The sequence below is a fragment of the Ambystoma mexicanum genome, chromosome 14 (assembly GCF_040938575.1).
Source record: "Ambystoma mexicanum isolate Mex_15411 chromosome 14, UKY_AmexF1_1, whole genome shotgun sequence".
Taxonomy (NCBI): domain Eukaryota; kingdom Metazoa; phylum Chordata; class Amphibia; order Caudata; family Ambystomatidae; genus Ambystoma; species Ambystoma mexicanum.
In genome coordinates, this window is record NC_090940.1 from 485,088,866 (window position 1) to 485,116,635 (window position 27,770).

Below are 27,770 nucleotides of genomic sequence, written 5' to 3' on the forward strand. Positions count from 1 at the left end.
GTCCTTGCTTTGTGTGCTCATTGCGGGCTTTCAGTCACCCTCACCCCTCTTGAGACCTAGTCTTGACCGCCGCGATCGCTACCTTGATTGGTCTGGCTTGTCCAGAGGTTACCCTGTTCCAAGTAATTAGGTTGGCCTTCTGAACTTCTGCGCCACCAGGACAGAGTTCAGAAATCCGTCTTAACACTCTCTATACTCTTTCCCCCCCCATCATGAGGATCCGTTTGAAGTCCAAAGCCAAGTGCAGTTCTTGGTCTGACTCTGACCTAGCTACACTTAAACGGAAGTGTAGGGCTGCAGAGTGGAAATTGAGAACTTCTTGCTCATCCTCTGACAAACTTGCCTGTCGTCTGCCCCAGAGGCAGTACTGACTCGCTGTCCACACTAAGAGTCCTCACACAAGCATGCATCTCTGCAGCATCTAACAATTCAGCCGAACTCTTCAAAATCTGCTAGGAGCTGGCCAACCCTGCTGCAGTCTCCACACCTCCTCTCGCCTCCCAGGCTCTTTGCAATGCCCTCGCCTCTCACTTTATCTCTAAAAGCCAGGACAATCCTGTACACCCTGTCCTCAACTCCCCCTCCTTCTCTCTCTCTCTCTCTCTCTCTCTCTCTCTCTCTCTCTCTCTCTCTCTCTCTCTCTCTCTCTCTCTCTCTCTCTCTCTCTCTCTCTCTCTCTCTCCTTCTTGGCTTACTGACCCTCCCTCAGCTACACCGCCCCCCAAGCCTTTTACCCCTTTCTCCTCCATTCCTCTCTTCTCCCCCTGATGAGGTAGCTAAACAAGTCCAATCTATGAAACCCTCTTCAAAACAGGTCCATCCCTGTTCCTCTAAAACCGTTAAGGACCACATTGACACCCTTGTCAGGCCCTTACTGATTTCTGCAACCTCTCCTTTGCCTCTGGCTCTTTCCCCTGCCCCCACAAGCACACAATTGTGCATCCTCTCAAGAAATCCACTCCTGATCCATCATGTCCGTCAAACTCCCACCCAATTCCCATTACTTTCTTTTTTTTTTTGGTAAACTCCTGGAAAAACTGTCCATCTCTCAGCTTAATCTTCATTCCGACTCTGTTGGCTCCCTTCATGATCAACAATCTGGCTTGAGAGCTGCCAGAAGCATAGAAACTGCTCTCCTGAACATCTGTGAAGACCTGCTCGCCAACCTCGATTTTAACATTCCCTCTGTTCTTATCCTACTTGATCTTTCCTCTGCTTTCAACACGGTCAACCAAACCACCCTGCTCAATCGTCTCCGTGACAACCTGGGTATCACTGATCAGGCTCTGGCCTGGCTGACCACCTTTCTCTCTGACAGACCCTCCCAGGTACAACCTGGGTCCTTGGGATCTTCCATCTTCCTCTCTACATTTGGTGGCCCCAGGGGTCTAACCTCTCGCCCTGGCTTTCCAACCAATACCTGGCAACTCTCGCCTACTGCATCTCCATTTTCTGCTCAACCTTCCATTGCTATGCTGGCGACACAAAACTCATTTTCAGACTTCCTTCAGCCACCTCCTCTCCTTCCCTCATCTCTGATTGTCTGATTGCCATTCAAACCTGGTGTGCCACCAATGATCTGTCTAAATGCCAACAAGACTGAGATCCTCCTTATTGGTACACCACCTCCATCCTTTCCTCTCACTCTCTGACCGGCCTCCATTGGCCCTCCCCCTACCTCCACCTGTGCGGCTAAGAACCTCAGGGTTATCTTTGTCTCAACACTTTCCTTCTCTGCACACATATGATGTCTCCAAAAAGTCAAGCTTTTTATTGTACCTCCTTAGAGGTACTCTGCCTTTCCTCTCCTTCCATCAAAGCTCACTGTCTCCCAAGCTCAGATTCTCTCCAGACTGGATTACTGTAACAGCCTCTTTCTAAATCTACCTACCTCCACGCTCCGCCCTTTACAACTAATCCAGAACTGGACTGTCCTTGGCATGAAGCCCTGGGATCGTATCTCTCCAGCCCTGAAATCCCTTCATTGGCTCCCAGTGGATGCAAGGATTACTTTTTAAAACCCTCTGCATTGTCCACAAGGCTTCCTAGGGTCTGGGTCCAAAATACCTTCAACTATCCCTCCGTAATAGCTCCCCTCTCGAGCCCTTCGCTCCTCTACTTCTAACTCCCTCAGGATTCGTAGTTTTGCTAAGAAACGAGCTGCGGGTAGATCTGTCTTCGGCTGGTGCCTCCCTTTGGAACAGCCTCCCGGCCACCTTGAAACTTGAGCAAAGCCTTCTCCGGTTCCGGAAGCATCTCAAGACCTTCCTCTTTGCCTCTGCCCTCCCTTCTCCCCTGTTTCTTCTCTTGGCATTGTGTATCTGGCCACCTTCTGTCATTCTGGCTCAGGTACCTGCACACCCTGTAACCCTCCTTCACTGCCTCCAGGCCACTTTCTGCACTAGGATTCTCTATCTGTACCCATACAGTCCCCATCCCACTTCTTTTCTGCACTTATCAGATATACGCTATCTGACTAGCTTTCACTTGCCACTGGCTCGCTACACTACCATGGTTTATCGCCCTTATTTATTTTTTATTTAATATTTATTAGTTTTTCCATGCACTTGTACTTTCTTAAATTTCACTGGCCCTAGTAAGATCACGTTTTTCTTTGTTGCTTCTCCCTTGTTCCCGTCCCTTTTTGCCTGGTCGCCCTCAAACACTTGTCCACAATATCCATTTAATTTAATTTCAAACGATACTGTGGTGATGGGGCGGTAGTTGTTGGGGTATCCCTACAAAATATCCCCACCAAGTATTGCCATACATATGGCTGTTTATCTCGCCATAGCTGATATTTTTGGGGAGGATATTTTGTGGGAGCGGGGGTCGCCGCTGTGTCCCCCGCACCTTTTAAAATAATGCATGGGTTGCGGGGGTGTCACCCGCAGGGTCCATGGGTCAATATCGCTGCAAAAACATGGCGCGATATTTTTGGATTGCAATATTTTTGTGGGGATATTAACACATGGAACTGTTGTTGGGCAGTGTCTGGTCTAGTGAGGGTTTATTCAGCATTGGCAGGACCCATGATTCTTTAAGTTCTGTTGGGACGAGATGCATGGCGAATGAGGCATTGATGCATTTTGTGATAAAGGGGATTAGGGCTTCTGAGCAGTCTTTTTGACTGCTGGGCATATGTCTCATTTGCATTGGGTTGGCTTCAAGTTTTTGAGGATATTGGCTGTTTCCAGCTCTGTGACTTCTCTAAAGGAGAAGCTGGGTGTGGTGTGAGAAGTGGTAGTGGGGTGGGGTGTTGATAGAAATAGTCTTCTTTATTAGTTCATCTTAGAATTTTTTTCTGGAGTAGGCAGCTTTTGGCACGCATAGCATTCTGTATGTTTGTGTACCATGTTTAGTCTTTTTTTTTTTTACTTTGTTTTTATTCGTATTTTAAGATAACATTTCTCCAGCATGGGGTCTGGCATGGATTCACATGCTCATGAATATTCCCCGTCGTCAGGCTGGGAATCCTCGGTAAAGAAAAAACCAGTATCATTTTCGTTTCTGATCTGTCTTTCGTAGTAATAACCAATCACTGGTCTCTGCGTTATACTGACCACAGCCAATGACTGCCCTCTACCTAAGCACCGCCTCTGGCAGCCATCTTCAGATTTTTACCGCACGTTCATGTGTTGGGATCCTCGTGCTATTGCTCTCGAGCGTTAGTGCTATTTTTTTCACATTTTTTCTCAAAAAACTTCGTTTTTTCGGTCAAAAGAGCCTCCAGCTCCACCGACTCTCCATCCGATCAACGGGGACCCGTGTCGGATTCGTCTGCGCCCCTCAAGGGTGAAGATCTCGTCGAGCTACGCTTTTGGGGGACTCCAGAAGTTTCTCAGGCCCGGACATGGCCCAGGAGAAGGGAAGCTCGACGCCCGGAAAGCTGTTCAGGATCTGCCCTGGATGCCAGCTGCAGAACGTCTTTAAGGAGGACGAACACTCCTTTTGTCTCTACTGCTTACATGAGGACAAGACGCACGTGGAGAAGGACTGTGCGTTTTGCGGCAATATGTCGGAGCGGACCATGAAGGACCGCCATCAACGTCTCGCCAACTGGCTGGAAGGGAAGAGCCCGTCAGGCGAGAAGAAGAGGAAGAAATCCGAGCGGTCATCTAAGACCTTTGAGGACGCCCCGGCGACGGGGGTCCAACACAAGGCCAAGCACTGCCAGTCGGGCTCTACGGGCGCCAGGCAGGGCGCACCCTCCCCGGCACCTTCAGCCACGGGCCAACGCTCTGGGTCGGGTAAGAGGAAGGGCGAGCACCCGGCAAAGCTCCTGGAGAGGCCCCGGTCGAGCTCGAAGGCCCCATCTGAGGGGGAGTGAGGCAGTGTCCCCCCCCCCCTCAAGGATAAGGCGGTGAGCGCACCGAAGGTGGTGAAGGCCTTAATCCATCCGGCCAAGCCCTCTATCGATACTGTCGCGGCGGCCCTGGCTCAGCCTGTGGAGGCTACACCAGTGGTGGCGACCTCGGGGCTCAGAGTCTCCCTGCCACCTCGGAGGGAGTCCTCTTTTGTGCCCATTGATAGGACCCCCGTGAAACCCCCGGCGGGGAAGAAAAAGGGGGGGCAGGGCGTCGTCGTAGATTCGGCCTCAACCTCAGAGGAAGAGCTGATTGAGGTCTTAAGCCACGGCCTTGGCGTGGAAGAAGACCGGCCCGTCGGGATGGATCCCGACGCAGGTGACAACGACATCGTCGAGGGTGCCGACGGGGCTCCTGATCGCCCGTCGGATTCCCCTCTGCCAGTGCCGCAAGACAACTCGGCGGGCATTTTGTTGGCTATACAGTCCTTATGTTCAGACATAAGGACGAGACTACCGTTGCCGACAGAGGAACCTCTCCCGTCGGGGGATCCTGAACCGGGACCTTCTGGTGCTCCCCCACCCAAGAAAAGAAGGATTCACCCTCCACCTCCTTTTCAGCCGTCGCGCCCCGTCCAGCCCTCCTCCCCGTCCACCCGAGGGGATGATACGGGGACTGACACGGCGGCGACGGGTACGGACGACGAGGTATACGACGAGGATCTACCGTCGTCACCTCCCACCAGGGTTTCTCCTCCCGACGAGATTGGATCGTTCCACTCCATGATCGCCAGGGCATCCGAGCTTTTCCAACTCTGCCCTGAGGAGAAGAAAAAGGAAAGATTCCTTTATCAACGGCGCGAGGCCAAGAGGAAGACGGTCCTCGCGGTGCCTCTACTGGACAACATTTGGGATGAGGGCCTCGCCCTCCTCAAGAACCCTTCCACGACGCCGGCTAGAAGAGACCGGTACGAGAAGAAGTACCGGGTCCCGGACGCGGCCCCCCTGTGCCTCCGGGCGCAGCCTACCCCGGACTCCGTCGTCTCTGCGGCGGCCAGGAAGAAAGCGGGGGGGGGGGTGCGGCCTCCACATCGACTTCCCCACCGGACGGCGAGGGAAAGAAATTGGACGCTATGGGACGCAGGGTCATCTCGTCTGCAGCGACGACGATTAAAGCGGCCAACGCCTTGGCTATCGTGGCCCGCTACGACAGGGAGCTATGGTACAAACTGGCTCCCCTGCTGGACTTCCTACCGGACGACAAGAGGGCGGATGCCCTGGAGATCCTACAGGAAGGCGAGGTGGCGTCGGACCACGCCATCACTATTGCGACGGACATCGCCGACACTGGGTTTCGCCAGTTGGGCAACGGCGTGTGCCTTAGGCGGCGTGGATGGCTTAAGGCTACGGACTTCCGTCAAGACGTACAGACCAGAGTCCTGGACATGCCGTTCGATGGGAACAACCTGTTTGGGAAAACAGTGGACGATTCCCTTCAGGCCATTAAAACGGACACTGAGACGGCCCGGGCCCTTGGGGTTCTGCAGCAATGACGGACGCCCTTTCGGAGCAGCGGAGGCAAGGGCGCCTCCAAAGGTTCCGGCGGCGGTTTCTCCACCTACCGTCAAGCGGCCCGCTCGTCGTCTCAGGAGGCCTACAGAGGACGAGGCAAGTCTGGCGGACCCCGCCGTCGTCGCCAAGGAGGTCAAGGCAGCAAAGCCTCGCCGAAACAGGATTGAACCGGCCGTGGGGTCGGGCCCCCACCGAAGCACCCCGGTGGGAGGCCGGCTGGCGAGCTTCGTCAGCGTGTGGGAGTCCATCTCCACCGACCGTTGGGTGCTGGACGCCTTAGCCCGGGGCCACGCGCTCGAGTTTCAAAGAAGGTGCCCGCGCGTCCCCCCCCGTGGCCAGGAAAGAGCTTCACGTCCCTCAGCTTCTCCTGGAGGTAAAGGCGATGCTCAGGAAGGGCGTCATCGAACTCGTCCCAAAGAGGCTTCGGGGCTCCGGAGTCGGGAAGAAGAAGACGGGAGGATGGCGCCCCATCCTAGACCAGCGACGTCTGAACAAGTTCATCAAGGCGCAGAAGTTTCGGATGGTCACCCTCCAGCACGTCATGGGGCAGCTGGAGGAAGGAGACTTCCTGTCGTCGTTGGATTTGGAGGATGCCTACTTCCACATTCCCATCCTAAAGGGGCACCGAAAATTCCTCAGGTTTGTGGTCCAAGGGCGTCACTACCAGTTCAAAGCCCGCCCCTTCGGACTACGGTCGGCACCCAGGGTATTCACCAAGTGCCTTGCACCGGTGGCGGCGCAGCTGCGCCGCGAGGGGATCCACGTCTACCCCTACCTGGACGACTGGCTCATCCGAGCCAAGACGAGGGAGCTCGCCGTGGAGCACACGGCAAGGACCGTCCAACTTCTCACGGACCTGGGATTCTCCGTGAACTACGCCAAGTCCCACCTGGTACCCGCGCAAAACGCACTGTTTCTGGGAGCGAAGCTCGACAGTGTCCCTTCTGGCCTCCCCGTCGGAGGAAAGGACCAGATCCATCCTGGGCAAGGTACAGCGGATGTTGGTTTCCGACGCGGCCAAGGTGAGGTCCATCAAGTCCCTCCTCGGAATGATGTCTTCTTGCATCTACCTCATTCCCATGTGCAGGCTCCGGATGCGCCCGTTGCAGGAGTTTCTGGACGCGCGCTGGATCCAAACGACGGGCGGCTTCGAGGAGAGGATCACACTCGACGAGAGTTTCCGCCGAGCGGTCCGGTGGTGGGGCACCCGCGCGCATCTGACGGCGGGCATGGACTTCCAGACCCCAGACCACCAGGAGACAGTGACCACGGATGCCTCCCTGGAAGGGTGGGGGGGAGCGCACTCCGGAAATCTGCAGGCGAGAGGCCTCTGGCTCCCGACGGAGAAGTCCCTCCATATCAACGTCCTGGAGCTCCGTGCAGTGTTCTGGGCCCTCAGGTCCTTCCTTCCGTCCCTCAAGGGCAAGGTGGTGAGGATCTTCACCGACAACACCACCACGTTTTACATCAGGAAACAGGGCGGAACCAGGTCCCCAGCACTGTCCAAGGAGGCGCAGGACCTGTGGCATTGGGCAGTCGCCCAAAGGATGTTTCTGGTGCCGTTTCATCTGGCAGGGATAAAAAACACCATCGCCGACTCACTCAGCAGGGAGCTGCGCTCGTGCCACGAGTGGGAACTACGGCAGGATCTAGTGGATCGCCTCTTCCGACGGTGGGGCACACCCCAGAACGACCTGTTCGCGACGGCGACGAACTCCAAGTGCCGGAGGTTCGCCAGAAGGTTTCCCCAGGCGAGGAGCATGGGCGATGCTTTCTCGTTCCCCTGGGAGGGCCTGTTCCTCTACGCGTTCCCTCCTTTGCCACTGCTAATCCGGCTCGTCAACCAGCTCAAGAGGTCACGGTGCAGGATGATCCTCGTCTCACCTGCGTGGCCGAGGCAGATATGGTTCCCGGACCTTCTGGACTTGTCAGCGTCCCCGCCAATCAAGCTGCCGGTGGATGCGGATCTACTCTCCAGGGAAGGAGGCGCCATCCTCCACCACGACCCGAAATCGCTGAGCTTGCAGGCCTGGCTCCTGCAGCGCTAGAGTTTGGAGGATACGACATACCGGCCGACTGCAGAGAGGTTCTTGCAAAGGCCAGGGCGTCCTCGACTCTTAAATGCTACGGACACAAATGGAAGAGGTTCTCTGTCTGGTGCCACGCACAGAAGATTAACCCTCTACGGATTACGGCTCCCCAGGTACTGCCGTACCTGCTGACGCTGGCCAAAGCTGGACTGGCACACGCGTCCATCAAGATTCATCTTGCTGCGATCTCCCGATACACCAGAACCACGGGGCGGTCGTCCCTGTGGTCTCATCGTCTGGTGAAAGAGTTCATGAAGGGACTGTTCAGATCGTTCCCGCCGGTGAAGGCGCCGGCCCCGGCGTGGGAGCTCAACGTGGTGCTGACCAAGCTCATGGGACCTCCGTTCGAGCCTCTGCACTCGGCCCCGTTGAAGTTTCTGTCGTGGAAAACAGCGTTTCTTGTGGCCATCACCTCCGCACGACGGGTGGGAGAGATCCAGGCCCTTTCCTGCAAGGCCCCGTACTTGACTTTTCACGACACGAGGGTAGTGCTCAGGACGCACCCCTCCTTCATGCCCAAGGTACCGTCGGACTTCCATCTCAACGAACCCTTGGTGTTGCCTGTGTTCTTCCCGTCGCCGGCTGAGAGGACTTTGCACTCGCTGGATGTGGCTAGAGCGCTGAAGTTCTACGTGGACCGCAAGAAGTGTTTTCGGAAGACGTCACAACTCTTTGTGAACTTTGGACCTGTCAATCAGGGGAAGGCTCTCTCGAAGGCTTCCATTTCCAGATGGCTCTCCGGCTGTATCATGTACTGTCATCGGTTGGCAAACCGACCGCTGCCTGGCCGTCCGAGAGCCCATTCCACCAGAGCGATCGCAGCTACCACGGCGTTCCTTTCTGGTGTGCCCCTGCTGGACATATGCAGGGCTGCTACGTGGAGGTCGACGCACACCTTCACGAAATTCTACTGCGTCGATCGGGATTCCAGGGAGGAGTCCAGGGTCGGCCAGGCAGTGCTGCGCAACCTGTTCGCCTGAGGTGAGCCTGGTGAGGAGGTAAGATGCTTAATGTTGAGTTTGAGGTAATGCTTAATGTTGAGCCTTTGCCACCTCCCGTGGTTGTGCATGTGTGTACTGCTATGTATTCTTTATTCATGAGCATGTGAATCCATGCCAGACCCCATGCTGGAGAAGGAACAAGTTACTTACCTGTAACTTACCTGTAACTGTTGTTCTCCAGCATGGGTCTGGCATGGATTCACATGCGAACCCTCCCGCCAACCCCTCTGCGGCTCTTCACTTGGTCATACTGCCACTTCACGTGCTTCCAAATCTGAAGATGGCTGCCAGAGGCGGTGCTTAGGTAGAGGGCAGTCATTGGCTGTGGTCAGTATGACGCAGAGACCAGTGATTGGTTATTACTACGAAAGACAGATCAGAAACGAAACTGATACTGTTTTTTTCTTTACCGAGGATTCCCAGCCTGACGACAGGGAATATTCATGAGCATGTGAATCCATGCCAGACCCATGCTGGAGAACAACAGTTACATTAAACAACATACATTCGGAGTCTCCTCCCTCCCCCCCCCATTACAGTACATCCGTTCTTCTCTTTTCTCGTTGACGTGGGTCTTATTGATAAGTGTATGTCTCCTTTCTTAGTGGGTTAGACCTCATTCCCTACCATTGAAAATTCCAGCAGTTTGCGGTGCCTCATGAGTCCTTTCACCCTTGTGTTAGTGTCCTTTCCCAGTTCAGTGTTGCATGTTGGTGACCTCGTGTCGTCGGTAGCAGGCTACTGGAGCAGAAAGTGCGTGTTTGCATCCCATATGCTTGTATCATTGCTCTGTTGTCAGTTCATTGATCCCCATCCGTTCTCCATGTCATTACAGTACATTGTCATCTTTCCATTGTGAGATTTTGGGGCACCTCCCCCACAGCATCGCCACTCTCCATTTAGCTAGTATGAGGAGCAGACTGATCAGTTTCCTCGTACTCCTAGGGACTTCCTTTGTGTAGCCTAGCAATCCCATCAGTGGGTCAGGTTCTATTGTCTGGCCTGCGATCCCACCAATTGTATCAAACACCTCTTCCCAGAACTGGTGTATGTTCGGGCAGCTCCATGCGACATGGAGAAAATCGGCCAGTTCCGAGTGGCATCTAATGCAGCTCGCCGAGGTATCCGGAAAGGATTCCCTGAGTTTAACTGGTGTATAATAAAACTGATGAATGTATTTAAAATGAATCGGTTTGAATCTGGCATTAATGGCGCCTTTCCTGATCCCTTCACAGCAGTATTTCCAAATGTCTCCTGGGATTTCCCGCACCAGTGTTCTCTCCCATTTTTCTTGTGGATGCGATTTACTTATACCCCTGATTTGGATAAACATTGAATATAACTCTGTGGTCAATCGACGTCCCATCAGACCCTTGAGTGTTTTTATCTAGCATGGGGGATATCTGTGGTTGTTCAGGGAACGTGGCAAACGCTAGGCGCAGGTTCACTTTGAGCCTGAAGTACAGAAATACATCTAGAGTGGACAGCATCCCCCTCCCTCTCAGTTCCTCGAGTGTTGGAAACCTCCCTTCAGGGAAGAGTTATCCGAAGCTTGCAATTCCCAGCCTCTTTGCCATATCCACAAAGCCCTTCTCACTAGTAATTGGTATCCCCGGTGTGTGTATGACTAGGAGCTGTGGTTAATAGAGGACTTCTCCCTTCCTTTTCTGCTCTATTTTAACCCAGGCTTTGCAAGTCACCTCTACTAAATTCCATGGATTTTTTATCCGGCTCGGAGATGTCGGGATAATCGACCTGAGCAGGTTGGGTGCGGCCACCGGTCTCTACCTCTATAGGCTTCTTTCGTGTTGCAGCCCATACCAACATCCGAGAAACCCGGCCTGTGCCACATTATAGTATGCCTCAAATTCAGGCAGTGCTAGATCCCCCCTCACCCCCCACTTATGGGTGCTATCAGTTTATCCCACGATACTCTGGCTGGCTTACCCGCCCATAAGAATTGCAGGACTGCAGTTCTCAGACCACAGAAGTAGTCTCCGGGGACTGCTATCGGAGCATTTAAGAAGACATGGAGGAGCCTAGGAAGCAGCTTCATTTTGACAATGGATATCCGGCCATACATATTAAGTGGGAAGTTCCTCCACTTGCGCATGGCCTCTCAGGCTTTATCCATGACCCCCAGGTAGTTGCCACCAGCGGGTCCCTGGCGATGTAAATGCCCAGGTAATGAGTCTGGGTTATGTGCCATTGGAACCCCCATTTGTCTCGATTTTGGACAGTTTTTTCTGTCAATGGGAAGAGCACCCACTTGGATGTGTATACCTTCAGCCCGACACCTCCCCGAACACTTGGACTTCCCTCATCACCGGATCCAGATTCTCCCTAGGATCTTTGATTAATACCATGTCAGCGTATAACGATATTACCCTGTGATTGTATAGTTGGATCCCGCAATGTAAGTGTGAGTCTCTAACCCTTTCAGCAAACGCTTCAATCTCCATAGCGAAAGGTTGGGGCGATAGTGGGCAGCACTGTTGTGTCCCTCTCTCTAATGGGATGGTCAGTGTTATCTGGCCATTCACCCTCACCCTGGCCGTTTGTTGTGTATATAATAATTTCACCATATCGATGTATTGGTCCCTTATTCCCATGCGGCGTAGCACAGTGAACAAGAATGGCCATTAGATCGAATCAAATGCCTTGGTGGTGTCCAGCAGAGCACCCACCAAGAATTCCTCAAGGGGCACCGCTGTCATTAGCCCAAATATCCGCCATAGGCTATACGAGGTGGAACGGCCTGTCATGAAGCACCTCTGATCTGCCTCCACCATTGTCGGCATCAAAGGCAATAGTCACAATGCTAGAATCTTCGATAAGATTTTGTCAATATTTATTAATCAGTCGATAAGAGGAGCCATTGTTACCTGGTTCACCTGGTTTCAATAACCCCACCACCATCGCTTCTCGTAGCGAGTCTGGTAGGATTCCTCTGTGAACCAGTCAGGCCTGGCGACTTCCCATTCAGTAAGGATTTAATGGCGCTTAATACCTCTTCCGAGGACGGCTCAGATGCTCCCTTTGGTCATCAGTGCACCAGTGCAGAGCCACCTAGTCTAGATGGTCTTCGATATCTGCCTGAGAGGCATGTATTTGTGAGGAGTAAAGATGACTATAAAATCATCTGTGTCCCCAAATGTATCATTCCCATGCTCATCCGCTGTAGCTTGGATCCTCCCCCTCAAATCGTCCATCTTAGTTGCCCTAGGTAGTGTCCTGCCAGGTCTGTTTCCCTGCCCATATTGACGGATGTTATTCGCATTTCCCATGAATTTGACTTCTCGAAGTGCTAGTGTTTGGAATTCCTGCCGGTGTTTGAGGATCTCAGCCTCCATTTGGTTCGAGGGGGTCGGATTGGAGGCCTGCAGCGTCTGTATGTCTTGTTTAGTTAGTTCCCCCCGAACGGTTTAAGGATCCCTGCTTCTTTAGATATGCATTTGCCTCGTATCACACACTCACTTCAGGCTTTCCCCATTGTATCCCGGGTGACTGCACTGATCCCACATTCAGGTCGAGGAAGGTAGCTATGGTCTCTGTCAAGCCACCCCTGAATATTGCATCCGTTAGGCCTTCACTATTGAATTGCCATGGGAGTGCCCCTCTTGCTCGGCCTTCCAGACTCCCCTCCAATTGCACAAGAGCGTGGTCTGAGAGGATGCGGGCCAGGATCTTCACCCCTTTAACCCAGCCCAGTAACGAGCGCAAGACTTGAAAATAGTACAGTCTCGATGCCCAGTTATGGGGAGCGGAGTGGCAGGTGTACTGTCTCGCCATTGGATTCCGCACTCTCCACACATCAGCAATGTCCCACAGGAGGGACATGTCCTGCAGTCGACTGGTCCCCCTGGTCCCTCCCCCCCTGTCCAGTTCGGGTTGCATCAATGCATTGAAGTCACTGGCCCAGATCACCTCCCCCGGTCGATTAAACCCCCCCCCCCCCAGCTGCTGGTCTATCCAGTCGAAGTGTTCACTGTGTCCTGATTGGGCCTGTAATAGTTAATCAGTGTATACAGTTTCCCTTGGATGGGGCCCTGCACTATAAGGCCTCTGCATTATAAGGCCTCTGCATTCCCCATTTTTTATCACTTTGGTTTGATGAAACCCAACCTTGTTGTGTATATCTGTGCCCACCCCCTGGCATATGTAGAGTATGATAAGTATCCATGGCATCCCCAGGGCCTCCCGAAAGTGGCTTCTGTGTCCGCTGTTAAATGTCTCCTGTAGGAATGCGATTTCAACCGGATGTCTTTGCATATACAGCAGTATCTTGCAGCGTTTTGTAGGACACTTCAACCCTCTAACATTCCATGTACCGAAGTTAAGTGTAGCCATTTGTTGTAGTAGTAAGGTTCCCTGCATTTCGACCCAGAGTTCTAAGTTGGACAGATGAAGCAACCCACGCAATAGTGAAAACGGGTGTACCGCGTTTACCCATATTTCACCTTTGTCGATTGGTGTGGGTTGTGATGCAGGGTTCTCTAGTTCTCTCAGTATTCTGAACAGTTATGGCGAATTGCAATTTACATTTTTCTATTACTCTGAACGGTGCTGCCCTGACTGCACTTACCCTTTCCTTCTCCCTTGCACTTGCGCTATCACACTTACATGATCTGAATGTCACAAGGCTTAGTAAGATGTTGGTTTTGTCCTCCCTCTGTCTTCCCTCCTTTGTCTTTTCGTGCCTAGAAACACTTGTGTACAGGCGCATTATAGATGACTTATCATTTATCATATCAATAATGCTTTCAGTTTGTTCAGTATTCAGAACTCTGTTTCACCCGTGAAACCACCTTGAATTAATTTCATGATTATAAGCACTCGCTTCAGCATTCAAAAGTGCTTATGTCGGTTTCCAAATCATTTGATCTTCTTAGGGAAGGCTTATCACCGGCTTCAGACGGAAGCTCCCATCGGCTTTGTTCCATTCCTTGCTGTGCCTTTCCAGCTTCCACAGTCTCTGCTCTTCTCTCGCCACGGTCAGGGAGAGTGCTGCTTGCTCTCCTGGAAGTCTGCGGCAACCACAGTGCTTCGGCACCCCACAGCTCCCGCTTGTGCCCGATACGGAGGGTGTAGGACTTCCCGACTTTCTCTGCCTGACACGGCTTCCTGCACTCGCTTCTCTGGCTACTGTCTCTCCAGTGCGCCAGTTTCCAGCTGTAACCGGCTCCACACTCCAGCCTGCTGTGCGTCTCTTGTGAACAGCCCACATTTTTGTCCGTTGGGCTTACTAAGTGACCACAGGTGGTGGTCATTTGGTCCAATTGCCTGACCATAGTTAAAGGGTCATGCCTGGCTTCTCCATTTAAACTCCTCCATAGCCTTCTTCTTCGTCTCCGTACCAGAGTGGTGTTTGGGGAGGGTTGCGTAAAAGGAATTATTCACAACTGTTTGTCTTGTCCTCACTTTGGTATTTGGAAGACGTTTATCTGAATTAGCAGTGTGAGGCTAACAAACCTATAAAGGTGGTGGGAACTGAGGGTTCATTTTGTTAAGGGAATAGTGGGGGGGAATACCATGTCTCACCTAGGTTGCGCTCTCCCTTCTCCCCAAGGGCCCTCCACCCAGGTGATCCTCCCTCGCTTCTCCACCCCCAGGATTAGGATCTAAAAGCGACGGCCTTTCCCTGTCCACCTGGAAAGAGGATCCATGGGAGTAGGCGTGGGGATCCCCTCTGGTTTCTCAGACCGGACCTCACGTAGGGGGCTCATAGGGCCTTGCACACTACAGGCTCTAGGTGGTACTGCAATAAACATTGCTCCAGTTCGTTTTACTCGCACAGAATATTGTGTGCAAGAATAATAAAGCAATGATGGCGCCACCATAATAGAATGGCATGCTGTCTGCTGTTATGTACATGTTGCCACTGAAATTGCTTGCATCTGAATTCAATGCTTTGTTGGTAAAGTACAGTAAGTAGCTTGATAGGTAAGTACTGTTTTATCCCAGAGGAACGTATAAAAGACTTACAGCGGACACTTCAAGGATTTCTCTTGCTCACTGAATTTTTGTTCTATTTTGTAACACAATCCTCCCCCCCACCCCCCTCACAATCACATCAGCACCCAAAAGATTCCTACTGGCATCTGGGATAACTACTATGTTATAAGTCTCTGTAAATCATTCACCAGTACTTTATCATTTTGTTTAAAATGTGAATGAAAGTACTATTTAGATTGTAAGTGACTTTTAAAATGTAAATTTACTTGTTTAGGTATATTTGGTTGACTATGGTTTGGCCTATCGGTATTGTCCTGAAGGAGTGCACAAGGAATACAAAGAGGACCCCAGAAAGTGCCATGATGGAACGCTTGAATATACAAGCATTGATGCTCACAAGGGCGTAGGTATGCAATTACATTTTCTGTAGTGTTTCTCTACAAATTACAATTGACTCATGAAAGGTATCAGAAAATGGTTAGATGAGTATGATTTCTTTTGTGTGCAGAGCTGTTCTGACCTTTTTTTAACGTTTGCATTTATTTGACTAAGCAGTAAACTTGACAGTTTTGTTCTTCCACTGTTTTTTTCTGTCGGAAAAGTGATGAAGGGCAGTGTCTAGTAAGTGGAGTACAAGCTTGCTAAGGAATCGCAACATTTGCTAATGTATCTTATACAATGCCACGTATTGGGAAGCAATTTTGCAGTTATTTGAGGTGTTCAACTGTCATTTAGTGGTTGTTGTCTCTTCCAAATAACGTGCAAGGCATTCTTCAGTTGTGCCATTGCACGCGGCTTTGTTTGCAGAAAAAATGTTTTAAGATCTTAGAATGCATCTTTGTAACCTCGTTAGATTTCGTACACTTCCTAGAGTTTACACTAGCAGGATTTTGATGGAATAGAAGCTTGAGCATGCACACGGGAGGATGGCTCAGGGGCAACATGCTTGCCTTGAACGCAAGACCACGCAGAGCAACACAGGTTCGATCCCCGGGTCCGCGCTTAGAAACCTCTGGGTTATAAATAACCTATCATAACACACTGTCAACGATTTGAAAAAGAATAAAGAAACACAAAACTATGATGAACACATGACATCAACAGTTCTTTGTCTTCCACGTCTAATAGGGACTTAACTGGCACTGTGTTCTAATGTATACCATAGACCGTTCTGTAAAGAGTTTTGTTTCAACTAATGGAACTTCTATAGAATTAATGGTTTCATTTTGATAACTTTCAGCCTTTATAGTTATTCTATGATCAGCATGGGTTATTTGGCTGTATGGTCATTGGCTGTCCTTTACAAAAGACTCCTCCTGGTCGTAATATAAAAATGCCATGTTTGAGACAGTGAAACGTGAATGGTTAGTGTTTGACCAGGGGGTAAGTGGGCAATATATTGCCCCTTCAAGTTTTGATTAAGCCAAATAAAACACCATTATAAATCTAATGTTACTTGCTTTTTTTCTTTATAGTTGGGCTGCTTTAATATAAAGTATGTAGCTCTATATTCGCAGTTTTTCACTTAGGTTTCCAAGCGCTTAACCTACAACCCTAAATGTGCTTCTGGAACACAGATTGGACTTTTAATTTTCAAAGTGACGGCCACTGTTATTTCAACCAGGTTGGTTTGGTTTCTGTTTGCAGCTCCTTCACGTCGTGGCGATCTGGAAATACTTGGTTATTGTATGATCCAGTGGCTCTGTGGTCAGTTACCCTGGGGAGACAATCTAAAAGATCCAAATTATGTACGAGACTCTAAAATAAGGTGAGAGCATCTAACTCTGTTTGGACATGTTATGAAAAAGAATGCATATATAAATAAATAACAAATATTTGGGAGATCTTTATTTTTAGTAAATGAAAATATGTATACTTGATCTCAGACCATGCATATTTCTTGTCAGCTTGTGAGTGGAGATTTAAATTGTATTCAATTATGAAGTTGAAGAACAGACTTTACAATACTTCTAAATGGGGTAGGCCACTCAATGTATTTCTCTCTATTGAAAATGGTAAAACTGTCAGGTTATTGCTAAACTTAAACACATATTAACTCCCCAAAGATGTAATGTATCTTGTGCACATATTCTGACTGCTCAGATGTGCTAGGAACCCCCCTTTTTTCCGCAATGGCGGCTATTATTGCTTCAACCTAACATTAAGCACACATTTTGTTATTCATATTATAACTTTGAGGTGAATTCTTTATTGGGTTTTTCAGAATCTCTACTGGTGTAGGGTTTTGGGTAGACAGTCTTATTGGACCTGCAAAGGTTTCACACACAAGCTTCACCAAACTCACTTGGTAACCAGCCTGAGCAAGGAGGCAATGATTAAGGACATCAAGTGTTTGGTGTAAAGTACTATTAATGTACACTAGAGATTGTCAAGCAATAGATTGTCCACACAGGCAAGTATACAACTATTAGCTTTACACATAATGTGTTGGGTCAATGGTACTAAACGGTAGTAAAAGCTGCATCTAAAATAGGGGACAGACGCACCACACTTCAGAATTCCCTCCCATAATTTCTATAGCAACACGGGAACAAAGTAGGGGTGTGGGGGGAGTTGGACAATATATTATCTGAAAATGTTATAAGCCGGTATCAACAATAAATATTATCTAAAGTCCAAGCCCTATCCTAGGGACCGAGTTCACCATTGACCAGGTAAGTAACAACGTTTTGGATACTTGGGTGTAGCTTGTAAAGTTGCTTGCATCTCCCATAGGAAGCAATGGGACTTTGTGCAGTAGATGGTACTATAGGCAGTACATAATATATTAAAATAATGAGTTTTCTTGCCCAATTTTTACCACAAAGGCCAAGCTCAGGTATCTGCAGGTTTAGGTTTTTTGCCTTTTGGAAAACATGGGGAACAAGAGGAGCCTCAAGAGATGAGCAACCTGTGCCCTCTAACCCCAATCAGGACAGAAAAAAGATCCAGGGTAAGTTTGAGACTATTTTGCACTGTTGGTTCTAGTGTTGGAAGTCAAAGGGTTGCATGTGCAGAGTGAACTACTGTTGGCAACTATGACCTTGGCATATTCAGGGCTTCTGTTTTTTGTTGGTGACCTAATGAAAAGGATAATCACCAGGCACGACTTTGCAGGTGTTTAAGGAAGGCCTGTGCTATGACTGCCATAACACCGGAGAACCCCAGGATGCATCAGGCATGACAAACAGTTGAAGTGACAGTTGACAGGGTCTCTTGGCAAAAGAACTGACCACAGTGGACAGGCTTCTCCAGGTATTGCCTTCTTAGCAGACAGACCGCTGAGCTGCACGGTCCCAGACCCATGACAAGAATGCACTGTGCAATTCACAGCCCCAGGCTGTATGAAATCCCAGAAATGGGGAACATTCCTTTCTTTAGATGCTTTGCTTCAGCTACAGGACACTGACTGCTCAAAGCACCACTAGCAAGGCCCACCGGTTCACGGGAGGGAGGCACTGTACAAAAGGGTAGAGGTTGGTTAAACCTTTCTGCTGGATATTGTTTTTGTAGTTATTGTCATCACTCTTAATCCATTTATTATAACTGTCACAATTAGTTACCCTTTCTAGCTGACATACAGGCTTTGTAGCATTTGGGGGTCACTGAAAAAATAATTTCCCTGGCATAATGTTAGGAAAAAGTCCATATTTCAAAGATAGGAGTTGGTTATCCAAACTTAATATAAGCAAGTCTTGACTTTACATATGCCTCTGACATAATGTTGGGAACAAGCTCTCATTTCTAGATGGACTTGGAAAAGTGGGTGCTTGAACCGGTAGTTCCAGATACTCTGCTGCAGAGATTGAAACATTTGTTGAGCGGAAGCTAAAAGCAGCGCCTGGGTATCTGGCATCGCCCAGTAGGCAAGAGCTACCTTTGGGGAATGAGGAGCTAGTAATGTTTGAGTTACAAATGTAACTTCAACTTGAGAAGACTATAACCTTGTATCCATTCCTTATTACCCATTTAAATGTCTTTTAGACATTCCCTTATGCTCTTTGGGATACCTCCCCAAACACCCAAAGTAAAATGTCATATTTTTATGTATGCGCTAGTTTATCAAGGGCAGCTCTTAGTGTCAAGCTAATCGGGCTCTACTAGGCTACAAGCAGCAGCTAAATGGCTCCCATCTCCTGGCATTTTAAAACCCTATGGTCACAAAGCAGCATCTGTTCATACATCAATGGGAGCATGGGCCTAATGTGTCGGAAGTCTTATTTTGTACCTTCTCACCCTGGCAATATATCTAGCAAACCTTTTCAACATGTCCTTCCAAACCAGATCAGTACCAGTTCTCCTCAAACTAGCTTTATAACCACTCCTGAGAAAAGAATACAGACACCCTAGAGATGTTGACAAACCACAGACCCATCAATAATCTACTATTTTTGGTGAAAATACTGGAAAGTCATGCCCCTGTCCAACTACAAGAAAAAAGAGAAAAATCCACCTCATACAAGATGAACCATTTGTTTTGGAGCTAAATCGGTGAACGGAAACTGCCCTTATTAAATTAAAAGAATCCAATCGTTCAAATCTTGTATGGAAGAAATGCAGTTGTCTTCTTCTTGGAGCTCTCATATGATACAGTTCCCCTTAAAATTCTCCTGCAAAGATTTCGGAGTACCACAGCATTGCAGCACAAAGTAATTAAATGGGTTAAATTCTTCCTCACCAATGCATCCTCGGAGGCCAAATGGCACCTCTAATGCAACAACCATGCAATGCAGCGTTTCACAATCCCCTTCCTATCACTATTTTTTTTTTTTTTTGGTGTATTGCTTTATATAGTAAAACATTTTTTATTTGTATTAATCAAAAAAAGATTTTTACAAAAGAAAGTTGCAGATAAGGTTTAAAAGTTTCTTAGTATGTATTGAGATTCATCTAAAGTCCATCTAAGTTTCCAAGCCATTTCTGATGGAGGTGTAGGTACGATTGTGTCCATTTTTCCATTGTGTTTCAGGATTTCTGATGTGACAATTTGCCAGGAACATCTGGCTCCGTTTATCAATCTGGACCACCAGAGGTCCTCGTCCGTAATGTATGAGTTTTTGAAGAAATGACTCAGATATTTAGTTCGTATTTGAGAATTTGCCGGACAAGACAGAAGAAGGTGGCGTGTAGTCTCTTTTGTGTCAGCTGGTTTACAAAGCCGACAGTCACTGGAGGCGGAAAAGCCTCTTATGGCTAATATCTCGTTTGTTTCCAGGAGCTTGAGACAAGCTTGTAAGAGGTTTCAGGCAGCTTTGTTCAGAAATTTGCTGAAAGCATTGTAGTTCATTTAACTTTTTGATGTTTATTGGAAGATGCCTTGTGATTGTATACTTTGCTGCTGCATCCAGTGTCCGTATCCAGTCAAGTTCCTTGAGTCTTAACATTTTTGTGGGATTTTTGATCAATTCCTCCTCACTACATTGTATAGAGGTCAGATGAGTTTTGTTTTCGTTTTTCCAGTTCATGAAAGTTTTAGTAGTTGTTGACTCTATTTCTTTGTTTATCTCAATGTATATTGGCAAAATGTTTGGGAGCAGACCTTTTCTGTATAACATTAGAGGATTACAAATCCACTGAGCCATATAGTGAAAGTAAGCGGAGTTCCCGTCTGATGGAGGCGACGGGGGTTGATTTGGGAAGTCCCAGGATTGATCTCCAAAAATATGCTTCTAACCTCAGCCAAAGTGTCGATGGTAAGAATGGCATTGCTTCGGCTCCATAGGTCAGAGATGGAACAACCTTCATTTTATAAAATTTTAACACTGGAATCAAGGAAAAACGACCAAACTCTCTATCCATGACCTTTCTCTGGATTGCCAGTGACCTTGTTTTGTCGATAAGGGAGTTTTGCATAGATGTTTCATGGGATGAACCATTCGAGTGACCCCAAGGTATTTGAAATGTTTGACTTGTTCTAGGGGACTTCTGTCCAGGTGCCATTTTAAGGTTTCTGTTCTTCTGTTAGTCGTTTCCAATGACATTACTTTGGGTTTGCTTTTATTTATTTCCAGGTTGTTTGCAGTGATGTACTCCTGTAAATTGTTAAGCTGGCGCTGTATACCAATCTGGGTATGGTCAAGTAAGATAAGGTCGTCGGCGTACAAGAGTCTAGTGACTTTTGTCTGGCCAAGGTTAGGTGGAAAAGATCTTACTGCAGCTTCTGTATCCTTGAAATCGCCAATGGAAGCCAGAAAGAGTGCGGGGGTCAGGGGACAACCCTGTTTTACTCCTCTTAGTGTTCTTATTTCTGGCGATAGAACTCCCTGCTGGCTGAGGCAAACTCTTATTGTTGTATCAGTGTATAGAGATTTTATAGGATCCAGAATTTGATTCGGGCAATTCCAGCTAGCAAGTTTAGTCCATAGTTAGGCCCGGTCGACACGATCAAAGGCCTGAGTTAGGTCGACAAAAGCGACAGAGTCTAGGGCCGCCTTCCATGATCTTTGTTTTTAGAATGCTTGGAGTTAGTATGTTTGCAGATGTGCCAAGATTTTTTTTTAAAACCTGATTGAAAGTCATAATTACAATGTGCTTTATTTGCCCAGTCTTTGAATTTCTTTAGCAAAAGTGCCCCGAAAAGTTTTCCAATTGGATCAAGCAACGTGATTGGGCGGTAGTTTACTGGGTCAATTCGATTTCCCTTTTTAAAGATAGGCACCAGGATTGCTGTTGTCCAGGATGGAGGGATTGACTTAGTTTCTGCACATCTTCTCAGGACCTTGCTAATAAAGACTGCCCATTCCTCTGGGTGTAATTTCAGGTCCAAGTTCGTTATGCCGTCCGGTCCGGGTGCTCTTGAGTTTTTGAGTTTCTTAATTAGTTCAGCAATATCACCAATATTGTCAAGTCTTTCCCAAGGTGAAATCGATGCAGTTTGGCAAACCCGAGTGTAGCTGGCAGGAAGTTGAAATAGGGACTCAAATGTGCTTTATCCAAGTGGTTTTGTCGATACTCTATAGAATGGAATCTTCTATTTCTGGCGTGGTAGTTTTGAGGAGTGACCAAAATTCTATTGGATTATGTTCTGTGATTGCTTTTAGCATAAGTTCCGAATCTTGTTGATATAATTTCATGCAGTAGCTTTTAATCCAGGATTTGTAGATTAGTGTTTCTTCTGTAATTTTTGATTTAGCTGATTGAGGGCTAAGCTCAGCAGGATTTCTCTTTACTTTCCCGAAATCACGTCTCCTTTCCACTACTTGCTGATCATAAGTGTGTTTATTTGTTTGAGTTGAAACGTGTTTCTTTAGGCCCATCGGTTTCTTGTACGCCTTGAGCAAGGGCTGATAGTCAATCTGTATTTCATTATTTGTAGTTTCCAAGCTAGAATATTTATTGGTTAATTCTGAGACAGTTTGCTGTTAATTTTAACTTCGAGACTTGGTTATTTGTTTCTACTTGACATTGCATTTTTGGGGTCTTTGTGTTATGATTTCCAAGTGGTCGTTGGAAGGTTATGATCACTGGCTCTTGTTCTTATGACCTAAAACTCTGTAGTCATTTGCAGTAAAGATCGTCTGACAAAGGTCTATGGTTGTAGCAGAGCCATCTCTTTCCCATGTTGGCAGGCGGTCCCTAGACTCGTAAACTGGGTCAAGGTGGTAGAAGCCTCTAGAGTTCATTAAACTCATCAATAAGGTGCCTCTTTCATCTGATGGTGCAAATTTCGTCGTTGTTAGCTTGAGTTTTGAATCGCTTCGACATATTGCGTTTAGGTCACCGCATATAACCAGATCTGTGACCAGATAGGTGGCGAAGGCCTCGTCGAACGAGCTTTCGATCATGTCCAGAGAAGATGTTACTTTTATTGCCACTGGATTCCAGTAGATGTTAAGGAGAATTATCAGTCATGAGAGGTACTTCTGAATTGGTGTTCTTGTGGACCCAGGTTGCTAGCACAGACAATAGAGATGCGTTTGATACAAGTGTTTTGACCATATTTGACCCAATTATGCTACGTATGACGGTCAGTAGACCCGATTTAGGACGACCTGTTTGTCCTTTTTTTTGCCGGTGCCAGGGCGATGTCGTAACCATCTAAGGTTTCTCGGTCAGCCATGTTTCCTGTAGGCATACAATATCATATGTACTGAGGTCCACGTCGCTCAAGGTCGTCAAATGGTTATGGCCTTGGGTGTTCCACAAACACAATTTTATATCAAAAGATTTTGGTTCAAATTGGAGGTCTTCTTCACAGTTGCTCCTTGGGGACAAGAGTTGCTATTTTTTGTGCTGCGAAGAAAGTGCCTTTGGCAACCAGGCCCGAGTCCCTGGGAGAGTTGATGTCTTGTCTTGTAACTGAGGTTGGATTTTCGTTTTTGATATTTCTTGAGTTATTGTTCTCTAAGATGATAGAACATTTTCCATTGGATGTTTAATTAAATCTCCAGAGATATTTTCACTGGGGTTTGCGATTTTTAGTTTCTGTAAGGGGGTGGTATGCCTAATTGATGAAGCTTCATTATGAGCGCCTGGCTCAACTGATATAGATGTAGAGGTTTTCCCGTTTATTTTTAATCGATCACTGTAACTGGTTTTGACCTTGGTTGTAACCGGTTTGTCTTTGCTTGGTATTCTTTTTTCCCCGTGTGGTTTGTTTTGAAGTTTATTCTTGGTTCCCTACTTTTTGTAGATTCAGATTTTTGTCTGTGCAAGTCTTTTTTCAATGGCTCAGTTAGGTCATAGCCCATTTTCAGAATTTCATTTGTCGCATCTCGTAAAAGGTTTTTCACTGTTTTCGAGGAGATGTGCAAGTATGAGATGGCTTTATACGATGCACGTGGTTTGGTTCTACCAGAATCAAGTCATCCGTCTTTATTGAAAGAAGCTTTGGGATATGGTGTAACAGGGACAGGAAGGATCTTCTATTTAGAATCACTTAATCATGGTTCTCCATTATCTGTTCCAGTTTGAATGACGCTTCAGTATGCATTTATTTCGAATTTGCCCTCTAGTTTTTTTCGGTTTTGGATCGATAGTGTATCCTCAATAACTCATTATTTTTACCTTCTTTTGAGATGTCTTGTGCTTGAGGGTAAGCTTTTGTAAGAATCTATTTTTTTTAAAAGACTTTTTTGAGGGCCAATAACGTGCTGGTTCTTCCCTTCTATCTACAGTGGGATTCTTAAGTAGTGCATCTGTTTTTGCGACTTTTCTTTTCTTTGCGGGGAGATATCGGGTGTGGATAGTGCCAGTTTACTTTACTTTAACTTTCTGCATCTTTCTTCTAGAGTGTAGAAAGAAGAAGTAAGGGGATTGTTAAGTATATTCGGAGTCATTTTTAGATCCAAGGATGAGGTCAAGAACAGCCCTGCAATTTCCCTCACTGCTTTTGGACTCTGAGATACATTTTGGTCCAAATCGTCAGTCAGATGTTGACTTCATCAGACTCTCATGTGTAGGGGAGTCTTCTGTTGGCCGAAGCGAGGGCGCGTCTTGTGTCTCTGACCGAGTTTCTACCGTCAGGTTTATAGACTTGACAGTTTTTTCCTTTTTTTGATGAATTTCCAGTAGATTTAGCTGCGTGATTCATGGAGCTTTTTTTTAGCCCACTGAATGCTTGGTTGTCCAGGGGCTTTTGGTGGTGCATTTTCGTTTTATCGAAAATAGAAAAAGCCTGACCCGTATCACTAGAAACTCTGTGGGTTTTACTCGTACATGGAAGTTGGTTATCCAATACGAGCCAGACATCTTTTATCTGAAGGTTTGTTGAGAGGGTAACCGTAGGTCAGTAGACGTTTCGTTTGTAGTAGCTTTTGAAGGTGCCGAAAATGTTGGTCAAGTCTTTGTTAGGCCTATGATATTCTGTGTTTGAGTGGTTGCTTCCTTAAATACTCTAAGGTAATTTGACTCATTTGTGGATGGTAAAAAATCTTTTGGGTCTTGAGATGGTAATGGGGGAGCATTGTAATAGTCTGTGAAGGCGTTATTGCTCTGTCCTCTAATGCCTTTATGTAGCCTTCTAGGTAGATGATTTTTGTATGCATCATATCCTGAATAGTTGTGTGGTCCTTCAGCGTGTCATACAATTTACTGAAGGGGGCTAGTGTGATTGTGACTGCAGACATAACAGCAAAAATGTCCGGCTTTTTCGTTGGAGTGTCCTTTGGTGTTGTCGGAGGCTGTGTGTTTGAACATCTTTTTTTTTTTTACAGTGAGGACAGAGAAGTTAAAGGTGGAAGTCTCTTTGGGGTGATATTGATAAAGGTGTCCAAGGAAGCTCTTTGGTAGTCAAACCTCTTTTTGCTGATGGTTTGACGCCTGGGGTTGAGTTTTCCAAGGTTGGTCACTTGCTAGTGCTGGTCTAATGTCTCTACGAGGCAGGTTTTCTTGCGAGAGCCGTTTACTTTCATCTGAAGGTTTTTCATCTTTGACAGATTTATAAGACGTTTGTTCAGGTATGGCTGCCGATGCAGCTGAACAGCTGCTGGTATCCATCTGTTGGCGGTTTTTGTTTGGGTGTGAGAGGCCTTAGCATAAGACTTTTTTATAGGTGTTCGATAGCCAGACGAGAGACCAGAGGCCCCTAAATCTGGATGGTGTGGGCGTAAGCCTCTTCTGACCCAGAGCTAGGCATCTCTTTTTCTTGTGCAGACTGAAGGAGTGCTGTTTGTTCTTCATGTAGATTTTCGTTTATGGGTGACCGCACAACAGGCTGTGTGGGCGATGAGACTTTTGCTTGTTGTATAGGTTGACCTTCAGATGGTACAGCTGATTCAGAAGGTGGGGATGTTAAATCATTGACTGCTAATTCAACATCCTGCTTTCTATGTTTATGGAATGGTTGATGTTCTGAAACTGCTTCTAAAATTTCAGCATCAGAGTTCAGTGGTATCTGTAAGTAGTTTATTTGAGCAGGAATGAAAGAAGTGTTTCATAATGCTGAAGGAGGTCGATTTGTTCTTTCGCTGAGGTCTTACAAGTTTGTTTGAGCCATGCTTGGCCTTTAATAACGGTAGTGTTTTTTTTTAAAGGGTACTTTGAAGGTTTTTCCCCTTCGGTACGTTTCTTTTTTTGGCCACACGTTTGAAGTCGTGTGCATTTCTATTTCAGTTCGCGTTCTTTTCTTTGCGTTCTGAATTTGGTTCTTGGAAACTGATCCCACACAGGGCGTACTTTGGATTGCAGAGGAGTGTAACATATCTGTGGATTCCAGACTGTTAGAGTCCTTTACAGAGCCGTTTTTTGTTTGTCGAGACCACCGACCAGGAGGCACAATCGGACTTTGTCCATTTGTGCAGGCTTTAGGACCGGAATGAATCGATGCCTGCATGATCCGGAGTTCCTGGAGGCCACTCCCAGCATTGACTGCCAGAGTGAGGGGGGCGGTCTCCGACGCCGGCTCTAGGACGCCGTCTTGCTCAGCACGTTGATGAATCTGCTGGTCCTCGGGACCCGCTCTGGCCCAATCCCCCGCTCCTCTCTTGCTGGCACAGGGGTACGCGTCTGTTCCCCGGAGAGACTTGTATTCCGGACCTCGGCGTCAGCTTCCCGCCCGGTTCCACCACCAAAACACCACCAACCGGATGCACCTCCCCCCGCTCCACCGACTGTGACCACCCTCGGGAGGGCGCAGGTAAGGGGGCTGGGGAACAAGGGTCGAGGAGGGGTGGGGCAGGATGGGAGGCAATCCTGTCGTGGGGAGCGATGCTGATAGTGGGCGTGTTTGACTAGATGAAAAGTAATTTCTTTCGGCTTCTTTCCCGGCTACTTTCAAGTCCTTTGCCTTTGTTGAGTTTAGTTGAGGGCTGAGAAAGAACGTTATTTTGCAATTGTTGCTGATGACCAGAAATTAAAGATCTCTCACCCTCCAAGCGCAAGTGCGCACTTCTTAAGCAACGCTTTTCATCATCTTTTACAAAAGTTGAAACAGGGGGGTGAGGCAGCCATCGCTGCCTAGACTACACAGACTGCCACTCACCGCTACTCCGCTCCGCGGGTGTGGTGAGGTTTTGTAGGTAAGCTCCTCCTTCTGGTAACAGGGGCAGTGAAGACAGACCAGAAGTCCAAGGTCCAAGAGTAGCTGCACAGACTGCCGCTCACCGCCAAAGAAAAAGTGGTGAGGGGAGGAAAAGTGCAGTGGACAGGGGGAGTGGGTTGGGATAGTCTGGGAAAGGGAGCCCGAGGGCAAGTGCTGGTGAAAGATACTGGGAAGGACTGGTAGGGGGGTGCCCTGATCCCTGTATGATTTGAAGGGACTAGGCCCCAGTCGCAGCAGCATGTGGAGAGCTTATTTCCACATAAGACGTTTCATTGTCAGCCCCATCATAGTTCATATATCTGCATGCCTACATTTGCCTGGTGGCTGACCTAATTGATCCCTTGAATCATTTCAGCTGTACCCAGTTGACATCCAGCTAGTATTTGAGACCAACCCCACTACCACAAACCAGATCACCTAATGCCTCGATGGCCAATAAAGTCTGCTTTTATATAGGAAAAACCATACTCAAGAGTGTTCTGAGTGCTGTTTTGCTGGAGACCCTCTGAGGCTGCAAGATTGCTGTTTAATTTCTCCTTGAATTTTATTTAATAGACTGGTTTTAAAAGAACTTGGCTTAAATTGCATTGGCGGTGAGGAGGCGTGCCCATTACTACCTGTGACTCTAGAAAAATGCAAGCTGGCCTACACTCGAAGAGTGCTCTCTGAGTGCTGTTCGGCTGGGAGGTGGCAGAGGCGGTAAAATACTCCTCTGGGTCCTGCTGTGAAGGAACTTTATTTCCTGGATTAGCCTGAATCTGGTCCACCCTGTACTTCGCGCTTGCTTTTCCCTTTCCCTGTTTTATTCCCCTGCCATTTGCTCTTCTTGGCTCCCCTTAGAACTTGCTCAGCCATTGCACTTTTGT

At 47.8% G+C, this 27,770-nt stretch overlaps 1 protein-coding gene across 2 annotated transcripts in view; it reads left to right on the forward strand.

The window, feature by feature from the left end:
• Nucleotides 1-27,770, forward strand: part of VRK1 (VRK serine/threonine kinase 1) — a 351,956-nt gene that overhangs the window by 193,479 nt on the left and 130,707 nt on the right. For both annotated transcript variants that reach the window (XM_069637723.1, XM_069637725.1), the window contains exons 8-9: nucleotides 15,199-15,331; nucleotides 16,572-16,692. In XM_069637723.1, the coding sequence (XP_069493824.1) occupies nucleotides 15,199-15,331; nucleotides 16,572-16,692 (254 nt within the window). The remainder of the gene's footprint in view (nucleotides 1-15,198; nucleotides 15,332-16,571; nucleotides 16,693-27,770) is intronic.